The sequence below is a fragment of the Odocoileus virginianus genome, chromosome 9, assembly GCF_023699985.2.
Source record: "Odocoileus virginianus isolate 20LAN1187 ecotype Illinois chromosome 9, Ovbor_1.2, whole genome shotgun sequence".
Classification (NCBI taxonomy): Eukaryota; Metazoa; Chordata; class Mammalia; order Artiodactyla; family Cervidae; genus Odocoileus; species Odocoileus virginianus.
Genome location: NC_069682.1, coordinates 72,794,895 through 72,817,544, shown reverse-complemented (window position 1 = coordinate 72,817,544; position 22,650 = coordinate 72,794,895). Strand labels below are relative to the sequence as shown.

Below are 22,650 nucleotides of genomic sequence, written 5' to 3'. Positions count from 1 at the left end.
AAGAAACTTTTCTGTGGTGGTGTGAATCTATACCCGGGACAAAACTGCATAAAACTAAATACATGGACAGACATACCCACAGGGGAGCATGTAAAACTCATGTAATCGGAACAGGGTCTACGGATTTTACTGGTTGTACCAGTGTCAGTTTCCTGGTTGTGATATCACTCGATAGCTGTGCAAAGTGTTACCTAGGATAGAAACTGGGTACAGGGCATGTGGAACCTTTCTGTACTATTTTTGCAGCTTCCTATAAATCTACCACTTAAAAAAAAGGTAAAGAAAAAGAAACATCCCTCATCAACTATTTTGCTACTAGTGATACAGTTTAGGAAAAGCAGGATAGATGTTTACTTCCTCCCCTTTATTTTTACTTAGAATAATGAGTTGGTGCCTTAGAATCCCCTAACTGTGACTGATTTTTAAACTTATTTTCTATTGGGGTATAGCCGATTAAGAATGCTGTGATAGTTTTGCTTCAGAACAGTGAAGGGACTCAGCGAAACACATACACGTATTCACTCTCCTCGAAACCCAGTGACTGATTTTTAAAAAGCATTGTTATGAACTCATTGATTTCAATATATCTTAAGTATTTCAACGCACTCCATTATTATTGACTTTCAAGTCCCATCTTTGTTCGGTGGGAACCTCCTCAGGCTCGCTCCCGAGTCCTCTTGACATGACCCTGAAACCCCCACTTGCTTCCTCGCCGTCATCCTGCCCGAGTCCTGGAATCGGAGGTTTCTCCAAAGAGCCCTGGGTCCTCTCCCTGTGAAATGACGTCAAACCCAACCCAAAGAGCCTCAGAACATGTACTGTCTCCCGCCCGAGCTCCGCAGGGAGGTCAGTTCCAGGACCGGTTAATCCGACAGCGGCGTTAAGAACCCGGCCCGTCTTCCTGCTCAGCAGGTCAGCGAGGCCATGCCTCGTGTTAAGAGTTGCCTGAGTTGCCTCTAACTCAGGTCTGCATCCTCACAAGATGGGAGACAAAGGCCAGACACAGGGAAGAGGGCGCTTCCTTGCTGTGAGTGACCGATTTGAGTGTGAGGAAACAGCTGGAAATTCCCTAAGATGTTGCTTCCCTCTCCTGCCGGGACTGGGTCAGAGACCTGTTCTCAGCCTTCTCAGGTAAGGCAGCGCAGCGACCAGGAGCGGCTGTACCTCTGCTCGGCTCCTCTGGGCGTCCCATGCTGGTCACAGGGCCTTCAGCCCTGTGTGACCCTCCCCTGCAGCTTTCCAGCCTCTCACGAAAACCCGTCTTCCCTGGCTTCTTGCTCCCCTTCACCCCGAGTGAGTGCTTTTTTGGACCATGAGAAGGTTGAAATGTGAGTAAAACACCCGGCTTCCCCAGGTGCCGCGCTGGCTCCCCTCTCCCTAACCCCAGGGCTCTGTTCCAGGCAGACCGGGCTCAGCAAACTCCACCTCCCAGCCTCTGCCCGGCCACGGGGGCCTGGAAGAGCCTGCTTCCTATCTGCCGGGGTTCCCACCGCTCCCGGGCCCACTGGCATCACCCTCGCACAGTTTCACTAGGCGGGAGAAGCCCTTCTCTGAGCCCAGTCTCTGTCACAGGGGGACGGGAGCTGAGGGCCACTGGCGCTCCCACCAGCCCTGCTCTGGACCTAGTTCCCCACTGACGCAGGCAGGCGTTGATCTGGCCACGCGGTTGGCAGTTCAGGCACCAGAAGGGGCCAAGATGTGATAGGTTCTTTTCCCCGCTGCCTCCTCTGGCCCAGGGGTGGGAGAGGTGGGGCAGCACCGGGGAGGCATTGCAGGGTCAGGGGTACCGAGAGGTCCAGTCCTGGCCTCCCGCCAGAAGGCTGGTCCTGGGGTCAGGACAGGTTCCCTTGCCTGGTTTCGCTTATATCACATGTTTTCTGTTTGCACCTGTGACCAAAGGCTTCCCAGATGGCTCAGTGGTAAAGAATCTGCCCGCCAGCGCAGGAGACTCAGGAAACTCGGGATCCATCCCTAGGTTGGGAAGATCCCCTGGAGAAGCTGGCAACCCACTCGTCTTGCCTGGAGGAGCATCCCATGGACGGAGGGGCCTGACCTGAGCCCTTCCCACAGAGGGACTGTACGCTTAGGCCACTCAAGATGGCTGCTGTCTTGCTCTTGGTACGTCCCCTGTTTGACCAGCCCCTGCTTCCCTCACATGACTGTCCAGTCCTCTTAATTACAGGGCTTAATCAGATCCTGGTACCTTGGCCCACCTGACATCAATCCCCCACCTATAAATGGTGGCTGCCTCCTCCTGGGGGCACTGAAGGCCGCCGCTGTGCTTTGCCCACCACTTGCAGTATACGGTGGGGTATGGCTCCACGCCCCTTGTGTAAGATCCCTCCATCTGCCAAACCATTACACCTTCCATGCTGGCTCAGACGGTGAAGAACCCGCCTGCAATGTGGGAGACCTGGGTTCCATCCCTGGGTTGGGAAGATCCTCTGGAGAAGGGAAAGGGCTACCCACTCCAGTACTCTTGCCTGGAGAATCCCATGGACAGAGGGGCCTGGTGGGCTACAGTCCATGGGGTCACAAAGAGTCGGACAGGACTGAGCGACTAACACACACGACAAACCACCGGTGTCTCTGCCGCTGCCTTTGGGCGTTGGTCTCAAGGCTTTTGTGGGCCTGTGGGCGCAGCCCCACAGAGACAGAGGCAGGGCACCTGAGCCCACGCTCCTGCCCATCACCCCCCCCACGTTCTGCACCCACTTCTGGCCGAGAGCGCCGGGCCACGTTGACAGAGCCAGGCCTAGAGGTGTGCAACCCCTGCCTTTGCAAAGCCGCGTGACACAAACACAGAAAGTGGTTCAGATTCAGCAGCATTCGTTTTTATTTCTACAGGGCATCCAGTGATAGTACTGTTTTCCGTCCACCTCTGAACTCTTAAAGAGCCCAGTGAGGCGAGGCGGGGGCTGCCGCACAGCAGCCGCGGGCCCCCCGCCTCTGACCCCGCTTCCCCTCCCCGGCCCGCAGCCCCACCAAGAGCGGCAGAGCGCTCAGAAGCCAGGGCCGGGCTTACTTGGTGGGGGATAGAGGGACAGGCTGGCCTTCCCCACGGTCCTTCTATCAAAACAGAGTGCTTTAAAAATCCTTCATTTTTACAAAGAAAACTACTCAAAAGAATACAAGATTCTGATTAACCTTGAACACACCAAGTTTTGCAGGAGCTGTACTCGAGAAAACGTTCTAGATTCCCACGTGGCACAGTGGCAAAGAATCCGCCTGGCAAATGTAGGAGACGCATGAGACGCAGGCTCGATCCCTGGGCGGGGAAGCTCCCCTGGAGGAGGAAATGCCACCCCACTCCAGTATTCCTGCCTGGAGAATGCTGTGGACAGAGGAGCCCAGGAGGCTACAGTCCACGGTCACAAAGAATCATACATGACTGAGCGCGCGCGCACACGTTCACACACACAGCCACACACCTCGAGGAGGCCCAGCGAGTAAGGCGCCTTGCTCGGCCTGGGCGCCGTCTCAGCTCCTCAGAGCAGGGCTGGGCCCGGAGAAGCGGCTGTCGCACGTGGCTGGCCAGCTCCTTGGATGGGCCCCCAGCACCGGCAGGTGACCTTTCTCTTCCGACCGCCAAGCTGCACGCGCCCCGTCAGTTCCGCGGCCTCAGGGGCCCACGGCTGTGCTCCGACCACTCAGCCTTCTCGCCCAGAAGCCGTGACGCTCCCGACGAGCAGCTGGGAGAAGACCTGCTCCCCGGTGGGAAGCGCCACACTTCTGTTTTCCGCCGGGATTAGGGACCGTGTCATCTGGGATGAGAATCGGTGACGTGGGGTGGGCCAGGGGCCATTAGAAAGTCTGCTTTTGTCTGTAACACAGGGCAAGACAGCGGAAGTCCCTGAAGATCTGACTCTATTTGTGAGGGAAACAGCAGGAGACTGGGCGGCAGGGAACCGCCTGCTCATTCCCAGCCTTCACTCTGACTGCAGCGTTTTCATTTAAAACATACTGTCTGGGGCCTTGGGGACCAGGCTCCTGGTACAGCACCTTCTTAGTGATCCTGGCTGCTCCATCAGGAACCTTTCAGATCTGGTTTCCTACCCACCACCCAGCAGGAGACACACGTGCCTGGGTTCTGGAGCCAGTGAATGGGGAAGCCGCGAAGGATCTTTTCCTCTTTTTGGCATTTAAAGTCTAACTGACGGCCAGTCACTGCTGAGAGTCCTCCTCATGCCAGAATCGGGGACCAGCTCCAAGGCCAGACCCACCCTCAGCCAGGCCTGCGCCTCGGACTGCCCCCAGCCCGCCCCACCCTGGCCCTTCTCACCAAAGCAGAAGAGCGATCCTGACTGCCTGCCCGCTGGGGGCTCTGCCAAATGTGTGGGCCCCTGGGGCCGTGTGGACCTGAGATCCCACGGGGCCACCTCTGACGCCAGCTTCAAGGAGAAGGCACCCCACTGGAGGATCTTCCACATGCCGCCGCACACACAAGAGTCTGCAGGCAAACGAGGCCGACCTAGGGGACGCAGGGGCCGCCAGGGCCCGCCAGCAGCCCAGTCTGCAGAGGTGGCTCGCCTGCGGTAGGCGGCCCTCTGGCCTGCCCCTGGGCAGAGGGCCTGAGCCCCAGACGATGGGACTGAGCCACCTTCCGCCTGGCCTTGCGCCAGCCCAGCCCAAACATGACCTCTGGGGGACCAGGAAAAGCCAGCTTCTTTCCCTGTCAAGGCCTCACGCCCCAAACCTCCAAGTACAGTTGTTTCCAGGGGTCCTACAACCACAGACCTGCTTGGGGGGCCTTGGGATGTGGGCTTATTGCTGCAGGAATCCCCAAGACAGCAGGTCTTCAGAGTTCACTGGCTGACTACCTTTCCCAGAGGCACTCACTGACTTTGCAGCCTTCACCTCTCTCTATAAAGTTATTACCTTCTCTGTGCTACAGATCTCCTGTCCCATGGCCTGGACCTAAAAGGAAGTATGTGGGAAGTTATAGTTATGCTGGGCTTTAAAAACTCTCCTGGGGATTTTCTGCCCCAAACAATAGAACTATTAGGAATGGTAAAGACAAAGTCGCTCAGTTGTGTCTGACTCTCTGCGACCCCGTGGACTATACATATAGTCCATGGAATTATACAGCCCAGAATACTGGAGTGGGCAGCCTGTTCCCTTCTCCAAGGGATCTTCCCAACCCAGGGATCGAACCCACATCTCCCCCATTGCAGGTGGATTCGTTACCAGCTAAGCCACCAGGAAAACCCCAGGAACGGTAAAGGCAGACAGCAGTTTTTGATTCTCAGGCGATGACAGCTGAAAGAAGTCCACAAGAGAAACCTCGCCACGGGCTCTGGCCTATGCAAAGGTGAACCGGCAGAACGCTGAGGAACGCGGTTCCCCGCATCCCCGCGGGCTGCGCTCCCACACTGCGAAACCTCGACTCGGCCAGCAGAGGGCAGCAGCGGCTCACGGAAGGTCCAGGCCGGTGCCCGTGCAGCCCCGGAAAAGGTTCGCCGGCAAGCACCTCCACACGGCCAAGCCCCGGGGACCAGGCCCCTCACGTGCTTCTCTACGGAGTGTCCTTCTCGGGTCTCAGCTAAAAGTGGAGGCCCGGTGAGACTTGGTGACCAAGGGCACAGTGAACGTAGAAGGATCTATGAACTCACAGCCAAAAAAGATTCTTTTCTGGCAGGCTATTGAATTTACAATGCAACTTACACCTCAAGATCTGACTGAATTTCAAGGCGGGTGGGGGGAGCAAGTTACTGATGAACTGAAGAATGAGAAGACAATCCGGTCTCTGAGGCCTGCTGCCCTCCCCCTACCCTGCGCATGGACAAAGGTCCCCTCCGCTCCATCTTCTACTTTTCCACTAACAAGAAACCGGAAATGGAGACCAGAATCAAGCCTGGCATTAATCTTCCAGTGGGGAGATTAGGTGAAGAAAAATAATCCTATTTGGCTCAAATTACAGGTTAAGGTGGGATGTGACAAAAGGAAGTGATCACCTTTTAGCAGTCAAGTACAGATTTACTTTTCATGCACAAAAAGGAAGCCATGGGCTGTCCGCCTGCCTGGCTTCACACCTACACTTCCGGGGAAAGGGAAGGGGTGGGGGCAGGGGTGCAGCCTTGCACGCAGGGCACGCGAGTCCGGGAAGGTCCTGAGGCCCGTTCCTCCTCACACCCTGAGCCACCCTGCCTGGGGCGGAAAAGACGGAGACAGCTCTGCTGCAGCCCAAGGTCCACGCCGGTCCACCGGGTCCCCAACGGAGCCAGGGACGTGCCTGCGATGAACTGGACCACCCCAGGGGGTGCCGAGTTCCGAGGCTCCAGCTGGGACCCTGAGCCACATACAGAAATCGCCGGTGGCCTGGGGATGCACAGAGCAAGCCGGGTAGAGACGTGCTAAAGGGCCGCTGACGGCGGTGGACGCGGGCAACTCAGTGACTCCATGCATGTGGTGATGGGCAGCTCACACCTTGAGATGGCCCAGGGGCCGGACCACGGTGCTGTGTGTGCGTGTGAGAGAAAGAGGGCGCGAGCACGTGCAAGCGCCCTGTGCGTGAGTCCCGAGGAAGCAGGAGCTGCTTGCGCATGGCGGGTGAGGCGCGGATGCATCCGGCTCCAGGCCACGGGGGTCCCGGGAAGCGGGTGCACCGGGGACAAACAGAGGACTCAAGACGGCAGAGAACAGGGAGCGGGAAAGAAGAGATGCTGATGAGCTGACGGCACGGGCGGAGCCCAGGGAAAGGGGCCTGGGCGAACGAGCACTGAGCGAGGAGTCAGGTCAGGGACGTACCGCTAGGCTCACTGCTCCGTCAAAATGCAGCAACTTAACGCGAATTCAGACAGCGGCTGCAGGCCCGCACAAACCCGCGCCTCCACGTTTCCCCTCCAGAGGGCGCTGAGCCCACAGAGGCTCGCTCACCCCCCAAACCAGGGCTGCAGCTTCCCACGGGGCCCGAGGGCCTGTGCCCGCGCGGTTCCAGTGTAAACATTCACAGCATTCCCAGAGAAGGCGGGAGCCGCCTGCCGCCTGGGGAGACAGCCTGTGAGGTGCCAGTCGGAGGTAAAACAATAACGGTCACTCGGTTTCTCCTTTTCACGGAGCGAGAGCAACATCACGAAGGGGAGGGCGAGGTTCTGAGGGTTCTGAGCCCGCCGCTCGGATGAGAGCCGCGGCACCGTGACGAGGCGCGGGGAAGCGGCGGCCGGCTCGCAGCCCCGCGGGTTTCGACGCCCCCCGGCAGGGAAGGGCTCCGTGATGAAGGCAGCGGCCAGGGATGTCAGTGACTGGCACCGCGATCCCGGGACACCCCGCACGGCCGGTCCTCTCGGGCACCTCGCCGGACAGATGAATGCTCCCTGGCTCTGGAAGCAACAGGAAGAATCTACCTACATGGGGGCCCTCCAGTCTGCGGGCCGCGGTCAGGCCCAGTGAGGAGCGGGGAGGGGAGCTGCAGGGCAGTCGGCTGGCCCACAGGGCCCGGAGTCCTGGGCTGGGACGACCCTGGCCCGGGTGTCACCCTCCTTCCCTCCGCCCTGAAGAGCGGAGAGCTGCCCCTGCGCGCGCCTGGGGCCTTGCGGGGTCGTCCCGGGTGTCGCTCGATCACAGCAGCTCCTGCTCGTCGTCCTCCGAGCCCGAGGGGCCCTGGCGCACCTCTTCATACCACTTGTTGGTCAGCGTTTTCATCTGGATGCGCCCGTGGTGGAGGTCCTGGGGCGGGAGACAGGCAAGCCCTTGTCAGTGGGGTCAAGGTCAGGCTCAGGGGCAAGGCAGGGCGGGACAGCTGCTTTGTGCCTCGTGCGAGGAGACGGCAGGCAGGACGCACAGGCAACTTCAAAGTGCTGACGGTGAGCAGGCTGAGATTTTTCTTTGTGGGCAGGAGGTAATGGGAAGGTCTCACTCAGAACAGGAGGCGGCGGCAGGATGGTGCGATGTTAATAAAAAAAAAACAAAAAAACCTGGCCTCTGGAATCAGATCCAGCTGGGCTCTGCTCTCAGCTCTGCCCCGCACTGGCTGTGTGACCCGGGAGGGGCAGTGCACCTCTCTGGGCCTCAGTCTCCCTGGCTATCAGGGGAGACAGCTCACTGCGTCTGCCACGTGGGCTGGTGGGAGAAGGAAATGACGCCATCACAGAAAACGCCTGGCGCAGCGCCTGGCTCCCACTGAGCGCTCACGTGCTCAAGGCACCCTGACGCCGCAGGAGGAAGGCGGGGCTCAGAACCAGGACGGAACTGCAGCTGGGGAAACCCCAGCCCGGGCCTGCACGGCGAGTGACCCTTTCAGCAAAGCAGGCCCAAGCTAGCCCGGGACGGGGCGTCAGTCCCAGTCACCCAGAGGCCAGCAGTGCCCGGAGGGAGGGATGGAGCGAGAGCCGCGGGCCTCCGTCACGGCAGGGCTGAGATTCCTCAGCTGGGCTCGGAAGCTGATCAGTGTCCCAAGTCTACCATCCGGGGAAACCAAACTGTGTCAACAAGCCCACCATTAAACTAGGACTAAACAAGGCAGCAGATGCCCAGCCCCAGAAGCCTATCCAGCCCTCCAGCCTGGGAAGGAGGGAAAGCCGAGGGGAGGACGCCCCCGCCCCGCCCGTGGGCCGCCCCTGCCCAGCCCGCTCTGGTCCCTGGCCTGCGACCCACCTCCTGGGTCAGCCGCCGTGTGAAGAAGGGGTTCAGGTACTTGGCGTCCAGCCACAGGAAGCCCTTGAGGTCCTGCCGTCTGATGTAGTGGGCCTCATACTCCTCCTCGGTGAGCTCCGACAAGTGCTCCGACTCGACGGTGTTGCCCTGTGCGGGAGCGGAGGCAGCCCAGGAGGCGTCAGCTGACCCTGCCGGGAAGCCCGCACACCACCCAGCCTAGCTTGCAGCCCTGCGCCCTGGGCCCCTGGGCCTCCAACCCTAACTGCAGCAGCCCCAGGCCTCCCAGGAGCCGGAAGGGAGGCAGGAAGGTGTAGGAACACGGTGGACACCCGGGGAAGTCAGATGGTGAGGAAGTCAGCAGCTCGGTCTAAGTTCTCTGGCTTCCTGTCGTGTGCAGTCAGGACCAGGAGCCGTTCCAGGCTGTCTCCGTACCAGTGAACTGAACAAGGAGGCGGCTTTTGTTGCTTTCTGCCTGCAGTGGCCCACTGGAGGGGGGGGGGGGGGGGGAGTTTGCTGGTCACGTGGAGAGAGGGCAGAAGCAACAATCCTAACGGGACCTGGAGAGGGAGGCGCAGGACCACCCACCCTCTGCAGGGGCCACCAGAGGCAGTTCTGCACCCCTGCCCCCAAGCACAGTGCCCCCCAGGTGTAGGAGGTAGGAGAGAGGGAGGGCGCAGTGCTTCTCACACTGGGGCCGCCGCCAGAATCGCCTGCAACTTGGGGAGCCATAGAACACAGGGCCCACTGCCCACCTGCAGCTCCTGATTCAGCAGGTCTAGGATGGGACCCAAGAATTTGCATTTCTAATGAGCTCCCACTGATGCAGCTGGTCCAGGAGCCCCCACCTTGAAGACTGGGGGTGGAAAGTGTGGTTAAGAGTCTGTGGGACCTCAGCTGTGTGCCTCAGTGTTCTCATCTGCAAAATGGGATCACGAACGATGACCACCTGCTTCCTGCAGGTTATCAGGGAGACCCAAGGCAGTCCAAACAAAGCACAGGCACCACAGAAAACAAGCCCCGAACGGCAGCTGCTTCCCCTCCGAGCGCCCATCTTGGTTCTGTTTGAGGTGGGCTTGGCCAAGTGCGGTGCAGTTCCTGGCAATGGGTTAGAAATGCAAATTCTTTGGGCCCCTGTCCTAGACCCGCAAGACCCTGGAGGCCCCCACTGAAAGGCCTGAGAACATACACTTAGGCTTTGGTTAAAAGCAGACAAGACGTGGAGGAGGGCTGCTGAGAGGGCGGGGCGCTCTGGGCCTGGGCCCTCTGAAGGTGCCGCCACGCACAGCCCTGGCCACAGAGGCCGAGGACAGACTGGAGACCAAGGTCCCCCAGACGGTGCTGGACTGTCTCAGGTGACAGGTGGGCACATCCTTTCCCCATCTTCTGGCTGAGGATTTCTGTGCCTTCCATGACTAAGTCAAGTTACTGATGGCCTCCGATAAAGGATCTAGAAAATGATGTGTTTCTGGAAATGTGTGCAGAGCAGAGGACGGTGCAGGAAGGCAGGACCCCCGTCAGGGCTCTGCACCCAGGTGGAGGGAAACACAGGAGGGGAAGACACCAGGGCAGTGACTCCGGGCACAGGGGGTTGGAGGAGGCAGGGGCGAGCAGCGGGGCCTTAGGCTCCCTGCAACTCGCCCCAAATCAGGCCCTCTCCTGTCCCGGGCAGAGTGCCCGCTCCCCCGACCCTCCGAACCACTGTGAGAGCCTTCCTCCTCTCACGCCCCAACAGGAGGCTGCTGCTAAATGCTGGGGGGTAAGGCAATCTTGAAACCTTCGTCCAGTCCTGGCCAAGGGGGTGGGGTGGTTATTGGCAGGGGAGGGGCGTTACTGGGAGACCCTGAGAGGGGGTTCTCTCCTGCTGCCACCTACACATCACCACCTCCGGGGTTTCGCGAGGCTGGCAGACAACCCACCGCAAAGAGGCAGGCTTCAGACCCGGAGTCCAACCTCCTCCTCGGTGTGGGAAGCCGAAGTGTACACAGCTCGTGTGCGCGTGCACCATGCGCGTGTGTGCGTGCCCATGGGCCGGGCACCCTCAGAGCGTGTCTCGCCCCCACATTCCCTGGCGGTGCGCAGGGACCCACGCCCCCGCCCTCGCTGCCCGCCCGGCCGGCACTGACCATCTTCTCGGTCTTGCTGAGGTTGACGTCCTTGCGGTTCCGGCGGCGTGCCTTGGCATCTTCGATGTCCACAAGGCGGATGAGCGGCATGGTGCTGCCGCCCAGCAGCAGGATGGTGAAGAGCACGATGACGATGGTGGTGGTGCCGATGAGCTGCCGCTTCTCCATGGGTTCCAGGTCCAGGTGGAGGCTGAGGGCGTAGGGGATGGCGCCCCGCAGGCCTGGGCGACAGGGAGGGGACGAAGTGGGGCGGGGGACGCCATGATTCTCGGGGGATCTGGGTCCAGCCCGGCACCGCGGCCGCTCGGACACTCTCCCGCACCCACCGGAGCGCGCAGACTCAGCCCGTGCGGCTGTGGGCTGTGAGGAGAGGGGCCGCAAACACGGGGGCCTGGGAGATACCCTCCTCCGCCCCTGCTTCACACGGCGGCGGCCGGGCTGCCCAGGTGAGAGGCTCTGTCCCGGCCGGGCGGCGCCAGGTGCATCGTGGTACAGACCAGCCCTCCCGGCGCGGGGTGGGGGTGCACAACCTCATCGGAGCCTCACAGGAAGCCCCAGGAGCGTGGTCCTGTCACGCTCACGGCACACCGAAGGAGGGCCGGGGCTGCCAATGAGGCGTCCTCCCAGGGCGACGTGCTCCACAAGCCACAGCCCAGGATACGATCCGTCCAGCACCCGGTGGGCCCGAGGATGCTGCGCCTGCGCGCGGGGAACCGCGTGTGGGCCTCCCCCTGATTTCCCGTTTGGTCTCTAGGAGGCTGCTGGCTGGGCTGGGGCATGGATGCGCTGCGAAATGGCAAGTTCTCACTAGAAAGTTCCTGGTGCCGTGGGTAGGGGATAGGAGCTCCCCGAGTGGCTGGGAGGAGACACACCAAAGAAGGACTCAAGTGAGGGTGAGGGCCCTAAGGAGCAGGGTGGGCGAGGAGCGGGAGGGCGGAGCACAGAGGCAGGATCTGACCCAGACGGATCACCGCGCGATGGGGCCGGCTGCTGCAGCCTGGGCCTGACATGGGGACACAGCAGAGAAAAAAAGGGTGGATCTAAGAGAGACACGGGGAGTGGAAGCTACAGGTCCCAGGAGAGGGAAAGTGTGGGTGACCAGGGAAGGGAAGGGCCCGGAGGATGCCCAGCGGGCTGGGCAGGCAGTCAGGAGTCTGGCTCCTAGGCTCACCCCCGGCCCCCGCCTGTCCCCGCAGACTCCCAGGCCGGGAGGAGGAACCACACACAGCAGGGCCTGCCCTGACGGTGGCCGAGGATTAAACGCCTTGGCACAGAACAGCATGTGCGCACAGCAAACACGAAGAGGGAGCCACACCTCTGCTATAAAACAAGTTATTGTCTCTTGTGGAAGAAAGGGGGCTGCTGGCAAACAAGCAGGTTGGGCAGGAAGGTAGGTTCAGTCCTAGACCATGAGCTCACAAGGGCTTCGTGACACCCAAGGAGGATGTAGACACTGCAGTCTGGATCAGAGGAAAGGCCGGGTCAGAGGAACCAGCTTGGGGAGGAAGGGAATTTGAGGCCACAGGACAGGTGGGCCTGTGAGGGCTCAAGAGACGAGGCACGTCTGAGATGGAGTCTGAGGGGGCCAATGTTGACTGAGGTGCTGGTGGAGGAAGAGGGGAGACCCCCAGGGAGAGGAGGGAGGCCAGGGCGGGCTGGGAGGCCAGGGAAGAGGGGAAGCAGGGATCCCCAGTCAGAGCGCAGGCTGGGGAGGAAGAAGCCCCAAATTGAGAAGGTGGCAGGGTGCAGCGGACCAGCGCCCACCAGGTCTGGCAGCAGGAGGCTGCTGGTGACTCAGGCAAGGCCAAGTCCAGCCTGTGGACTGCTGGTGAGGACCTGGAGAAAATGGGCAAGAAAAGCTGGCCCAAGAGGTCTGGCCACAATGGGAAGAGATGGAGGGGTTTTGGCTGAAGTTGTTGGATTTTTGCTGGGAAAAGGAGTCTGTTTAACAGTTGAAATGATGGAAGAGCCCATGGAGACAGGTTGAGGATCCAGGAAAGAGGGAGGGACTCAATGCAGAGAGGCCTGCATGGCCTCAGAATGCCTAGGACCAGGATGCCTCCCTGTTTAAACCACCCCCACATCCCCCAGAGGCCTCTCTCCATACTTGCCTGCCCCCAAAGAGCTCACGTACCTGGAAAATGCCTCATACATTTCTTAGATTTTTTTTGGGTGGGTGGATTTTGAAGACCTTGGATCAACTAACTCCCTTACAATTTTCTTTCTCCTCACTGGCAAAAAAGATTTAAGAAAAAAGTGTCCTTCACTATCTACACATAAATACAGACTTAACCACCTGCATGTCCTCCACACACACACACATAATATATATACTTTAAACAAGATCTTTTGAAAAAGAAATCTTCAAGGAATGTAGAGATATGCTGTTGGATAGAAAACAGCCTATAAAGCATATTGCTATACCCTGAATCCACAAAGAAATAAGTAAACTTAAAAATGTCTACAGATCCGGTACTTTAGGAGCCAAAGATTTATGGAATCATTTCCATCCTTTACAAAAGGGGAATATGGGACTGAATGGCGATTGAAATGGTCAAATAAACTATCAGAACTTAGTGACTGAATAAAAAATAAAAATCCACATCTAGCTTTTCACTTTCATGCACTAGAGAAGGAAATGGCAACCCACTCCAGTGTTCTTGCATGGAGAATCTCAGGGACGGCAGAGCCTGGTGGGCTGCCGTCTATGGGGTCACACAGAGTCGGACACAACTGAAGTGACTTAGCAGCAGCAGCAGCAGACTGCAGTACAAAAAGGTTTAAACTTTAACCTTTTAAGCACCCAGACTTTCCTGGTGGTTCAGTGGTTAAGAATCTGCCTGCCAATGCAGGAGACAAATGAGTTTTGATCCTGGGTCCCAGAAGATCCCACATGCCAGGCCTAATGCCTGTGCTCGGCAACAAGAGACACCACCTCAATGAGAAGCCCTCACGCCGCACCTAGAGAAGCCTGTGAGCAGCAACGAAGACCCAGTGTCATCAAACATAAATAAATACATAAATAATAAAGTTAACTTCAAAGTATTTGAGCCCCTTGTGACTTCAGCCTGGAAAGTGTGCAGGTAGAGTGGTGCCATGCACAGCATGTGATGCTGCCCTTGGAACGGGGCGGGGGCGGGGGGGGGAGGGTGGGCAAACCCCGGCCCTGCCCCCAGGGCCCCTCAGAACAGGGGGTGGAGGGGACCCTGCCCCCAGGTCGCTCGACCCCCAGCAAGCCCTCTGCCCAGGCCTGGGTCTCCCCGTCTGTGGGGCAGACACACTCCCCTGCTGGGGGCGCTGTGGGGAGGGGCGTGGCCCATGAAGGGCCTTGCGTGGATTTTGGGGGCTGATGAGGCCCCCTCGGCTTGGAAGGGCTCCAGGGACAGCCACGTCCACTCTCCAAAAGGCCAGTTTGTGCCTTCATGACATGGTCTCCTCCATGGCTCACTTGAGACTGGACTTACCGCTGAACCACATGATGAACATCATCTTCGGGGTGATTTTATGGTCACGGAAGAAATTCAGGAGGTAGGAGAGGGGGAAAATGTTCACCGCTCTACCGAACAGCACAAGCACCTGCGAAGAGCAACAGAGAGGTCTGACAGGAAAGCCTCCGGTCCCTCGGGCTTGTCGAGGTGAACACAGACTGGCGACACCCCCGTGATAGTGGCAGCATCCCTCTGTCACCAAGACATGACCTCGATGCTAGGTAGAGACGCGGGCATGCCAGTTTCTACATGTGGCAAAGGATTAGAGCTCTGTATGTTTCCACTGTCAGAAAGAGAGGACTAACAAGGTATCAATGACGGCTTCAGCAATGCCAAGAGGAATTTAAGGGCCACCCGGCTCCTCTGAAGGTGCCCGGCTGTGTGATGGGCTAGTTCTTGGGGGACAGACAAGGTGTTCCTGCCTCTCCTATCAGGGCCCCATTCCTCCGGGAAAGGAGGGAAGACGGCCTACCCATGCCCATAAATGCTGCTCCCTGAGCTAAAGGAATATGCAGGTAGCTTCTACCAGGTCACATACACCCTGCCAGTTCCTAGCCATCTCCAAAGGCAGGTCGATTTTAACAAAATATCGTTTTATGTAAAGTCCAAATCTTATCTAAGTGGCTTTTTAGAACTACTTATTAATTTTCTTCTCTTTTCTTCATCCTGGTTCTCACTACCATTAACTTGAACAGAACAATATAGCCATAAGCTATATTATGGGGAGTCTAAGTTTATTCTTTTAACCAGCATGAATTGAGTGTGCTTTGGACTGTGTGCCCTGGAAAGTCAAGTTAACAATAATTGCCCCCAATCACCTAACATTTATATGCCAGACAATGTTCTAAGCATTTTATATGCATTCTCGTTCAATTCCCATCCTTCCAAAGGTCTTATAAGGTAGGTGTTACTGTCTCTATTTTAGAGACAAGGAAACTGAGACAGAGAGGTGAAGTATGAAGTAACTGGTCCAAGTTGACAGAGGCAGGAAGTGGTGGCGCCAAGTCCCCAAACCTGGCTCAGTCCCCAGTGCCCACGCCCTTGACCACAGAATGACCCTGAGGTGTTCCCTCTGAACGGCACAGGCCGCCTCCAGGGGCGGCCGGGCCAGGCTGACCAGGTGCTGGGGGGGGACCTGAGTCCCTGCCCCAGGCACCCCCTTCGCCTCTCTTTCCCTCCTGGCCCAGGGCCGAGATCGCCACCTCCGTTTCACCCTTGGAGGTCGAGTCCTCCACCCCCGGGTTTGCGTTCCAGGTGCGGCCACACTGGCCTCTTCCACCAGCGACCACCCTAGAGGCCATCAGCCTTTCTCTAAGAGACTTGGGCTTCTGTTCTCTTGTCCTGAGTCTGGAGGACAGATAACAGGGACAGAAGCTATGAGGTCGTGCTGACTAAGGCAGGAGCAACCAGACTGCAAAAAGAAAAACATCTTTCTTCTTTGGGCTCCTTATCCTCTCTGCCTCAGGCTCCCCACATGCCAAACAGGAAGACGGCCTCACTGGCCTGCGCATGGTAGGTGACAGTGATTTAAAAAAAAAGTCTGCCTCTCAATAGCTGTGTGTTGCTAAGTGGAGTTCTTAATAAAAGTTAACTCAGGATGAATTACTCAACAAGTAACTCAACTCAACAAGGTATGCTTTGCAAGTGTCTTAACAGAGGATCTAAAAAGACAACACAGCGATCCAATTCGGGACGGGAGGATGACTCAGCAGGAGGACCTATGGGAGATGGGTTCACGCGGAGGGAAAAGACACACGGGGGGACACAGATGAGGGGTCTGCGACACTGGCGAAACGCCCGAACGCTCGCCACTCATGCCGCTTCCATCAGGTGCCTGAAGGAGATGGACCTTTCTTTTAAATGCTGAAACATTTATTTTTCTCCCGTTTCCCAAATCTGATTTTAATTCAAATCATTAAACTTCTATTTTCCTTTCTTAAAAGCATATCTTAATTTGTCTTCACTGCCAGCACCCCTCTCCTGTCCAGTTATAACACTTTCCCAAGTCTATCTGATGATAAGAATCACTGGGGATGATGATGCCTCAGGGTGAATCTCCAGAGGACAGAAGGATCCTGGAATCTTTACCGTGAACAAGTGTCCAAAGTCACTCTTAAAAATGGACACATTTGAAGGAAACTATTGTAAGAATTTGGTATATTCATTACAATCATCTAGAAGAAGTAGAAAAGAAAAAGAAACTCATCCCCAGTTTGCCACCATCATGAATATTTGGTATATTTTCTTACAGATTTTTTCCTTCTAGGCATACTGTTTTTACATGGTTATAATCAATTACACATTCAATTCTGAAATCTGCTTTTACCATCTAACATTAAAAACTGGTATTTTGTATGTGTGCGCGCATGTGTATCCCACTCCACACAGCACATGGGATCTTAGTTCTCCAACCAGGGATCAAACCCGTGCCCCCTGCAGTAGAAGCATGCAGTCTTAACCACTGGGCTATCGGGGACGATCCAAAAGAACTGATAATTTCTGAAGAAGACTGTAACTATTCAGGGCTTCCCTTGTAGCTCAGATGGGAAAGAATCGCCTGCCAATGTAGGAGACCCAGCTTTGATCCCTGGCTCAGAAAAATCCCCTGGGGAAGGAAATGGCAGCCCACTCCAGTTCTTGCCTGGGAAATTCCATGGACAGAAGAGCCTGGAAGCTACAGTCCATGGGGTTGCAAAGAGTCTGACACAACTTAGCGACTATTTAATGCAACAGGTCACGTAAAATTAAAAACCAAACAAAGATACTTTTCTTGGGATATTTATTTAATTTCACCCTTTCCCATTTATTGTATGTTTATGATTTTTTAACGAAAAGAAACTTGCAACAGAGGTTGTCTATGTAGCTGTTGACTGTGACCGTTAACAGTTACATAAATGAGTTCAGAATATGTGGTTATTGATCTACAAATAAGTCATTAAATAAAAAACAAGGAAAATACTTACTATGCACCAGATGACAAAGGAAATTTCAAACTTGTGAGGGAAACTAAAAATGGACAGGCCAAGAAATGCAAACACACATGTTTCTGAAACAAACCAAAGAATGGATTATTCAGCCTCAACTATTTTCTTCCAAGACAGGACGGGCTCGTTATGCAAACAAACATTTCAGAAGTCAATCAGAATCCAGTATAACACTGTGCTTATTTTCTGGAAAATCCTGGTCAAGCTTGTCCTTAGATTCTCTCATTTTTTTTCTATCACAACAAGCAACATGTGCTCGCTATTCAGAATCTCCTAATTTCATGAGCCAGCTGTCAAATACCCATGCAAATAAATATTTTCCCACCCAGGGATGAGGATAAATATATGAATCTGTCCACTTGCTGAACACTGTGATTAGCAAGGATCCTGACTGCGGCAAAGCGGCAGAAATTCAGAGCAAAGTGGCTGCAGACACCACGTGACCAGTGTGAAAGGGCCCTTTGTCAACTTCTTTGCCAGAGCGGACAAAGCCCATGACTGACTTCACATATTTAATGCCACCACAAAGTTTAGAAGGCTTACACCCTGCAGGATTTGCAGGAAGAGATATGTTTCAACTCTTGGCTCCCCTCCACAAGTCCAAGAGAAGCTGACATTTACTCTTGCAGTACAAGCAGCCACTTGTGTATCCTAAGAAAAAAGTACCTTATAAATTTCTAGTACTAGGCTCGCTGCTTAGACTGTGACATCCTCCAGAAGAGTGCTGGAGCCAGGGAGACAAAGGCTCTATTTTAAAAGTTGAACATCATAAAACATCAAGGCTGTTTTAAAATATTTTAGCAATGGTGTTTTTTTTCCTTCTTCAAATGTGTATCCCTTTCGAACAAGTCTACAAGCTGGAGAGTATACATATCCTTCTCCTCCTTGAATGTTTTTCTTATCAAATATTTTGTCACCTTTAGAAATCAGCTCATTTAGATAACATTCCGATCTAGGTAATACTGTTCTCCGATAGCATGAATACGATTATGTGGATAAGTCATGGTTAAAAATGAATCTCTGATGGATATTTAGACTGATTCTATTTCTAGTATTCAGAAAGCTACAACAGGGACTTCCCTGCTGTACCATGGTTGACTCCATGCTTCAAATGCAGGGGCTCAGGTTCCATCCCTGGTAGGGAACTAGGATCCCGTATTCCCGGTTGCACCTCCCCCGAGCTTCCCCAAAGAAAAAGCCACAGCAAACACCCCTGTGCACAAGCTAAATTCCTGATGGCAGAATCACCGGGTCCAAAGAACACATGCCTCTGAAATTCTGACTGATGCTGCAAATGACTCTCCTAAAAAGACGGCATCAATGTACACGTCCATCAACAGGGCCTATTTTCTATACATTCCTGCCAGAAGTAGGGAATCACCAAATTTAAAATCTGATGGGTTCAAAATAGAATCTGACGGATGTTTTGCTTTACATTTCTTTGTGGTGAGACTCAGAGTCGTTGGCCATGATTTTCCAAGAAAGGTGCGGTGCAAACAACAGCCACTGGGCTAGGAAGGGACAGACTGGCTTCCAGACTCACTTGTTAGCTACGAGACAGTGCTCAAGCCACTGGACTTGAGCCTCCCTGTCTGTGGCATGAAGTCTCTGCACAGCTTGCCCCTGACCCCTAGCCTGTGACAGTGTGGAATTACCGCTTGGATATGAGACGGCCCACCGAAATGCCAGGGGCGGTGCTGACGATGACAAGGAGTCACTTGGGGGCCTTCACTCCCAGGTATAAACTTGGGGGGTCCAGGTTTCATCCAAGTTTGGTGCCGCACTGAGACTGCTGGAGAGAAACATCAGTGTGGCCCTGACTCCTCCCTCTCCTCTAATGCAGGGTTGGCCGACAAGAGACTTGTGAACCAAGAAATGCTTAGGAAATTTTGGGAAATGCTCTCTCTCTTAGAGATTCACAACACATGTTAGCTGAAAAGTCTGTGTTCGGAAACTTGTTAAACTTTTTTTTTTAATACGTATTTATATATTTATTTCTCTGGCTGTGTCGGGTCTCCGCTGCGGCACATGAGCTCCTCACTGCGTCGCGCAGGACCCCGAGTCACGGTGCATGGACTGAGCTGCTAGGTGACATAAAGGTCTTAGTTCCCCGACCAGGGATCTCACCCAAGTCCCCTACACTGGAAGGTGGACTGAACCACCAGGGAAGTCCCTGTTAAACTTTCCTTACCCCAGGATTTCTCAAACTCTCTTTTGACTACAGTCTTTTTTCATTTTTTGGCCGTACCTTGAAGCACGTGGAACTTCCCCGACCAGGGATCGAACCTTGTCCCATGTAGTGGAAGCACGGAGTCTTAACCACTGAACCACTACAGAAATCCCATGGAGTCTTCTTTTCACCTAACTCTTATCAATCTCAGTTCCAAGGAATAGATTTATGGAAATGTCACTTTCACATATGGTAAATGTACACGTCTCAAATACTCATAATTATAGCAGTTCTCACTATTTTTGGTCTTAAAGTTATAGGAATCAAAAGTTCCACCTGTTAGATATTAGAACTCTTAATGGAATGTGAGAGCCAGAGTAACTAACAAGAGATAAGGGAGTGCGGTATCTGGCCCGGAGGGATCATGCTGCCTCTTCTGCCAGGGAAGATCTCAAGGGACTCCTGGAACACAGGCAGGAAGGACAAGCAGCTCTGGGAGGCCCGCACGGGACTGCACAGAGGCCGAACTCACCGCACAAGAAGGCCACGGTCCGCAGGGTTTGCTGCATGAGGATCTGGGTGACCGGGGACAGGTTGTGGTGCGTGTAGTGTGACATCACAATGCCAGAGAACAGGATGGCCATGATGCCTGGAGGGGGACAGAGGGCAGAGTGCACAGCCATGAACAGAGCAGACAAGCACCTGCCATGTGACACGCAAATCACGCCTCACACTTCCTGCAGGTCCCGCAGCCTCGAGTACTAGGTGTTTTAAGAAAAACGAGAAGAAAATAGTACCTGAAGCTTCCCGGAGGAATGTTATGGGCCCAGCTCTCTGGCAGCTTCATTACCAGCTGGGCGACCTTGGGTCAAGTTTCTTCCCCTCCCCAAGCCTCAGTGTTGCCAACTGTACAGTGGGACTAATCAAACCCGCTCATGGAACTCTTAGGAGGGTAACGAAGAGCAGCCACGCCAAGTGCCCGTCACAAGCCCAGGGTGGAGCAGGTGTGGGCTGTCACTGTCGTGAGTGGATAGAAGGGGGGCGGGTATCACTCTTGGGGCAGAAAGGGAACATAAGAACCTGGGTATAAAGAATGGGTGGATTTTTACTTTGCTGTACTTTAATTTTTCAAACAGTACGTGTTTATTTGGCTCCACTGGGTCTTAGCTGTGACCCCTAGGATCTTCAGTACATCACGTGGCCCTTCTGTTGTGGCACACAGACCCTCGAGCTAAGGCGCGCAGGCTCAGCGGCTTAGTGGCACATGGGCTCTAACTTCCCCGATCAGGGACCAAACCCAGGTCTCCTGCATTGCAAGGCAGATTCTTAACCACTGGACTACCAGGGAAGTCCCTGTCATACTGTAATTTTGAATTTTCCCACAGTCACCATGAATTAACCTTATAATATGAAAAGAAAGATGTTTTTCTTTTTCAAGTGATGTGTTTTTTCTTTAACGGTCTCCATGAGAGCATCTACAACTTTGCTTGCGCTCTGAGCATGTGAGTTTCAGCTTTTGTCCACTGCCCTAATCACTGCTGAAGCCACTTAACACAGGTTTCCTCTGTGTGTTTTCCTGGCCAGGCAGCAGCAAAGAGGTCTTTATTTCATGTAAAGAAGCTGAGATTTTTACAAAGCCTTTAAACAAGCTGCCAAGATACATGAATTCCAAGTCAAACCCTATAAGCAAAAACGTAACTCACTTCTGCTATTTTGTAGAAACAGATTACCAGCTAACTTTCCAGTTAAAAATGAGTGAAAAAACACAGAACTGCATTGGAGATGTTTCAACTGGTAAGCTTGCTGTATAAACGATACTTTACAAAATATAGGAAAACCCCACTCTTCGTGGCACCGAAAAGGTATTTGCTGGCCAGAGAGAGAGCAGAAGCTGGAACATTTCATCTCCTGGCCCTTTTAGGAAACAGCAAACTCCTGTCTGCTCTTTGTCGCCCCAAAAGGAGGCAGGGATGGGAAACTCCAGCAGCGCTGCCCACGAGCCACCCCTGCCGAGCTTGGAGAAGGGAAAGGAGAGGGTGGCAGACGTTTTTACTTGCGACTTGACAGCAGTGAGAAGACTCTGGAAGTCAGGAGCTATTCTGAGCCTCTGCTCCATTAGATAAGATACGACAACAAAACCTCCGACTGTCCCCTCGATTCACCTGCTCCTCTTGGTAAGTTCCTGCAGGCGAGCACCCGAAGAGCTTCTTCCTGACTCTGCACCCAGACCGTGGACACCACAGGCAACGTAAGGTGGAAGAGAGGGACAGCCCAGACCGCGGAGGCCGGGGGAGGCACACGGCACAGCTCACTACAGCTTCTGTGGAACTGCCCCCAAGGGTCTCTTTTTCTTCAGCACAATCCAGTGCTAGACGGTTCTGGCTTCTCAAAGGGCTTTGTTTCTCTAGCCAGCTTCAAGAAGGGTTCGCTGCAAATTTACTGCAAAGCCGAGACTTGGGGGTTCTCACCCTGAAGGAAATGTCAACCCCAGAGGAGCCTGAACCATGTAAGCTGTGAATCACAACCACGTAAACTGTGACAGGAGTGGGCTTCCGCCCATACTGTCATTCTGCCCACAAAGGTGGCCACGGTCCTCGGGAGGCCCGACATTAAACAGCCACTCCACAAAGTCCCACACTCGGGCTTCCCTGGCGGCTCAGATGGCAAAGAGTCTGCCTGCAGTGCAGGAGACCTGGATCTGATCCTTGGGTCAGGAAGATCCCCTGGAAAAGTGAATGACTACACACTCCAGTATTCTTGCCTGGAGAATTCCATGGACAGAGGAGCCTGGTGGGCTACAGTCCATGGGATTGTAGAGCTGGAGACAACTGAGCAACTAATAGATGGGGAAACAGTGGAAACAGTGTCAGACTTTATTTTCTTCGGCTCCAAAATCACTGCAGATGGTGACTGCAGCCATGAAATTAAAAGACACTTACTCCTTGGAAGGAGAGTTATGACCAACCTAGACAGCATATTAAAAAGCAGAGACATTACTTTGTCAACAAAGGTCCATCTAGTCAAGGCTATGGTTTTTCCAGTAGTCACGTATGGATGTGAGAGTTGGACTATAAAGAAAGCTGAGTGCCAAAGAATTGATGCTTTTGAACTGTGGTGTTGGAGAAGACTCTTGAGAGTCCCTTGGACTGCAAGGAAATCCAACCAGCCCATCCTAAAGGAGATCAGTCCTGGGTGTTCACTGGAAGGACTGATGCTGAAGCTGAAACTCCAATACTTTGGCCACCTGATGTGAAGAGCTGACTCATTTGAAAAGACCCTGATGCTGGGAAAGA

The 22,650-nt window shown here is 54.6% G+C and overlaps 1 protein-coding gene across 3 annotated transcripts in view; it reads right to left on the bottom strand.

The window, feature by feature from the left end:
* Window positions 1–2,812: 2,812 nt before the first annotated feature.
* The window catches only part of SLC9A8 (solute carrier family 9 member A8), a 74,628-nt gene continuing 54,790 nt past the window's right edge, over window positions 2,813–22,650 (bottom strand). For all 3 annotated transcript variants that reach the window (XM_020906228.2, XM_020906229.2, XM_020906231.2), the window contains 6 exons: window positions 19,890–20,006; window positions 17,167–17,249; window positions 14,180–14,291; window positions 10,716–10,936; window positions 8,593–8,739; window positions 2,813–7,665 (listed from right to left, as the gene is read on the bottom strand). In XM_020906228.2, coding sequence (XP_020761887.1) covers window positions 7,558–7,665; window positions 8,593–8,739; window positions 10,716–10,936; window positions 14,180–14,291; window positions 17,167–17,249; window positions 19,890–20,006 — 788 coding nt within the window. In that variant the 3' untranslated portion in view covers window positions 2,813–7,557. The remainder of the gene's footprint in view (window positions 7,666–8,592; window positions 8,740–10,715; window positions 10,937–14,179; window positions 14,292–17,166; window positions 17,250–19,889; window positions 20,007–22,650) is intronic.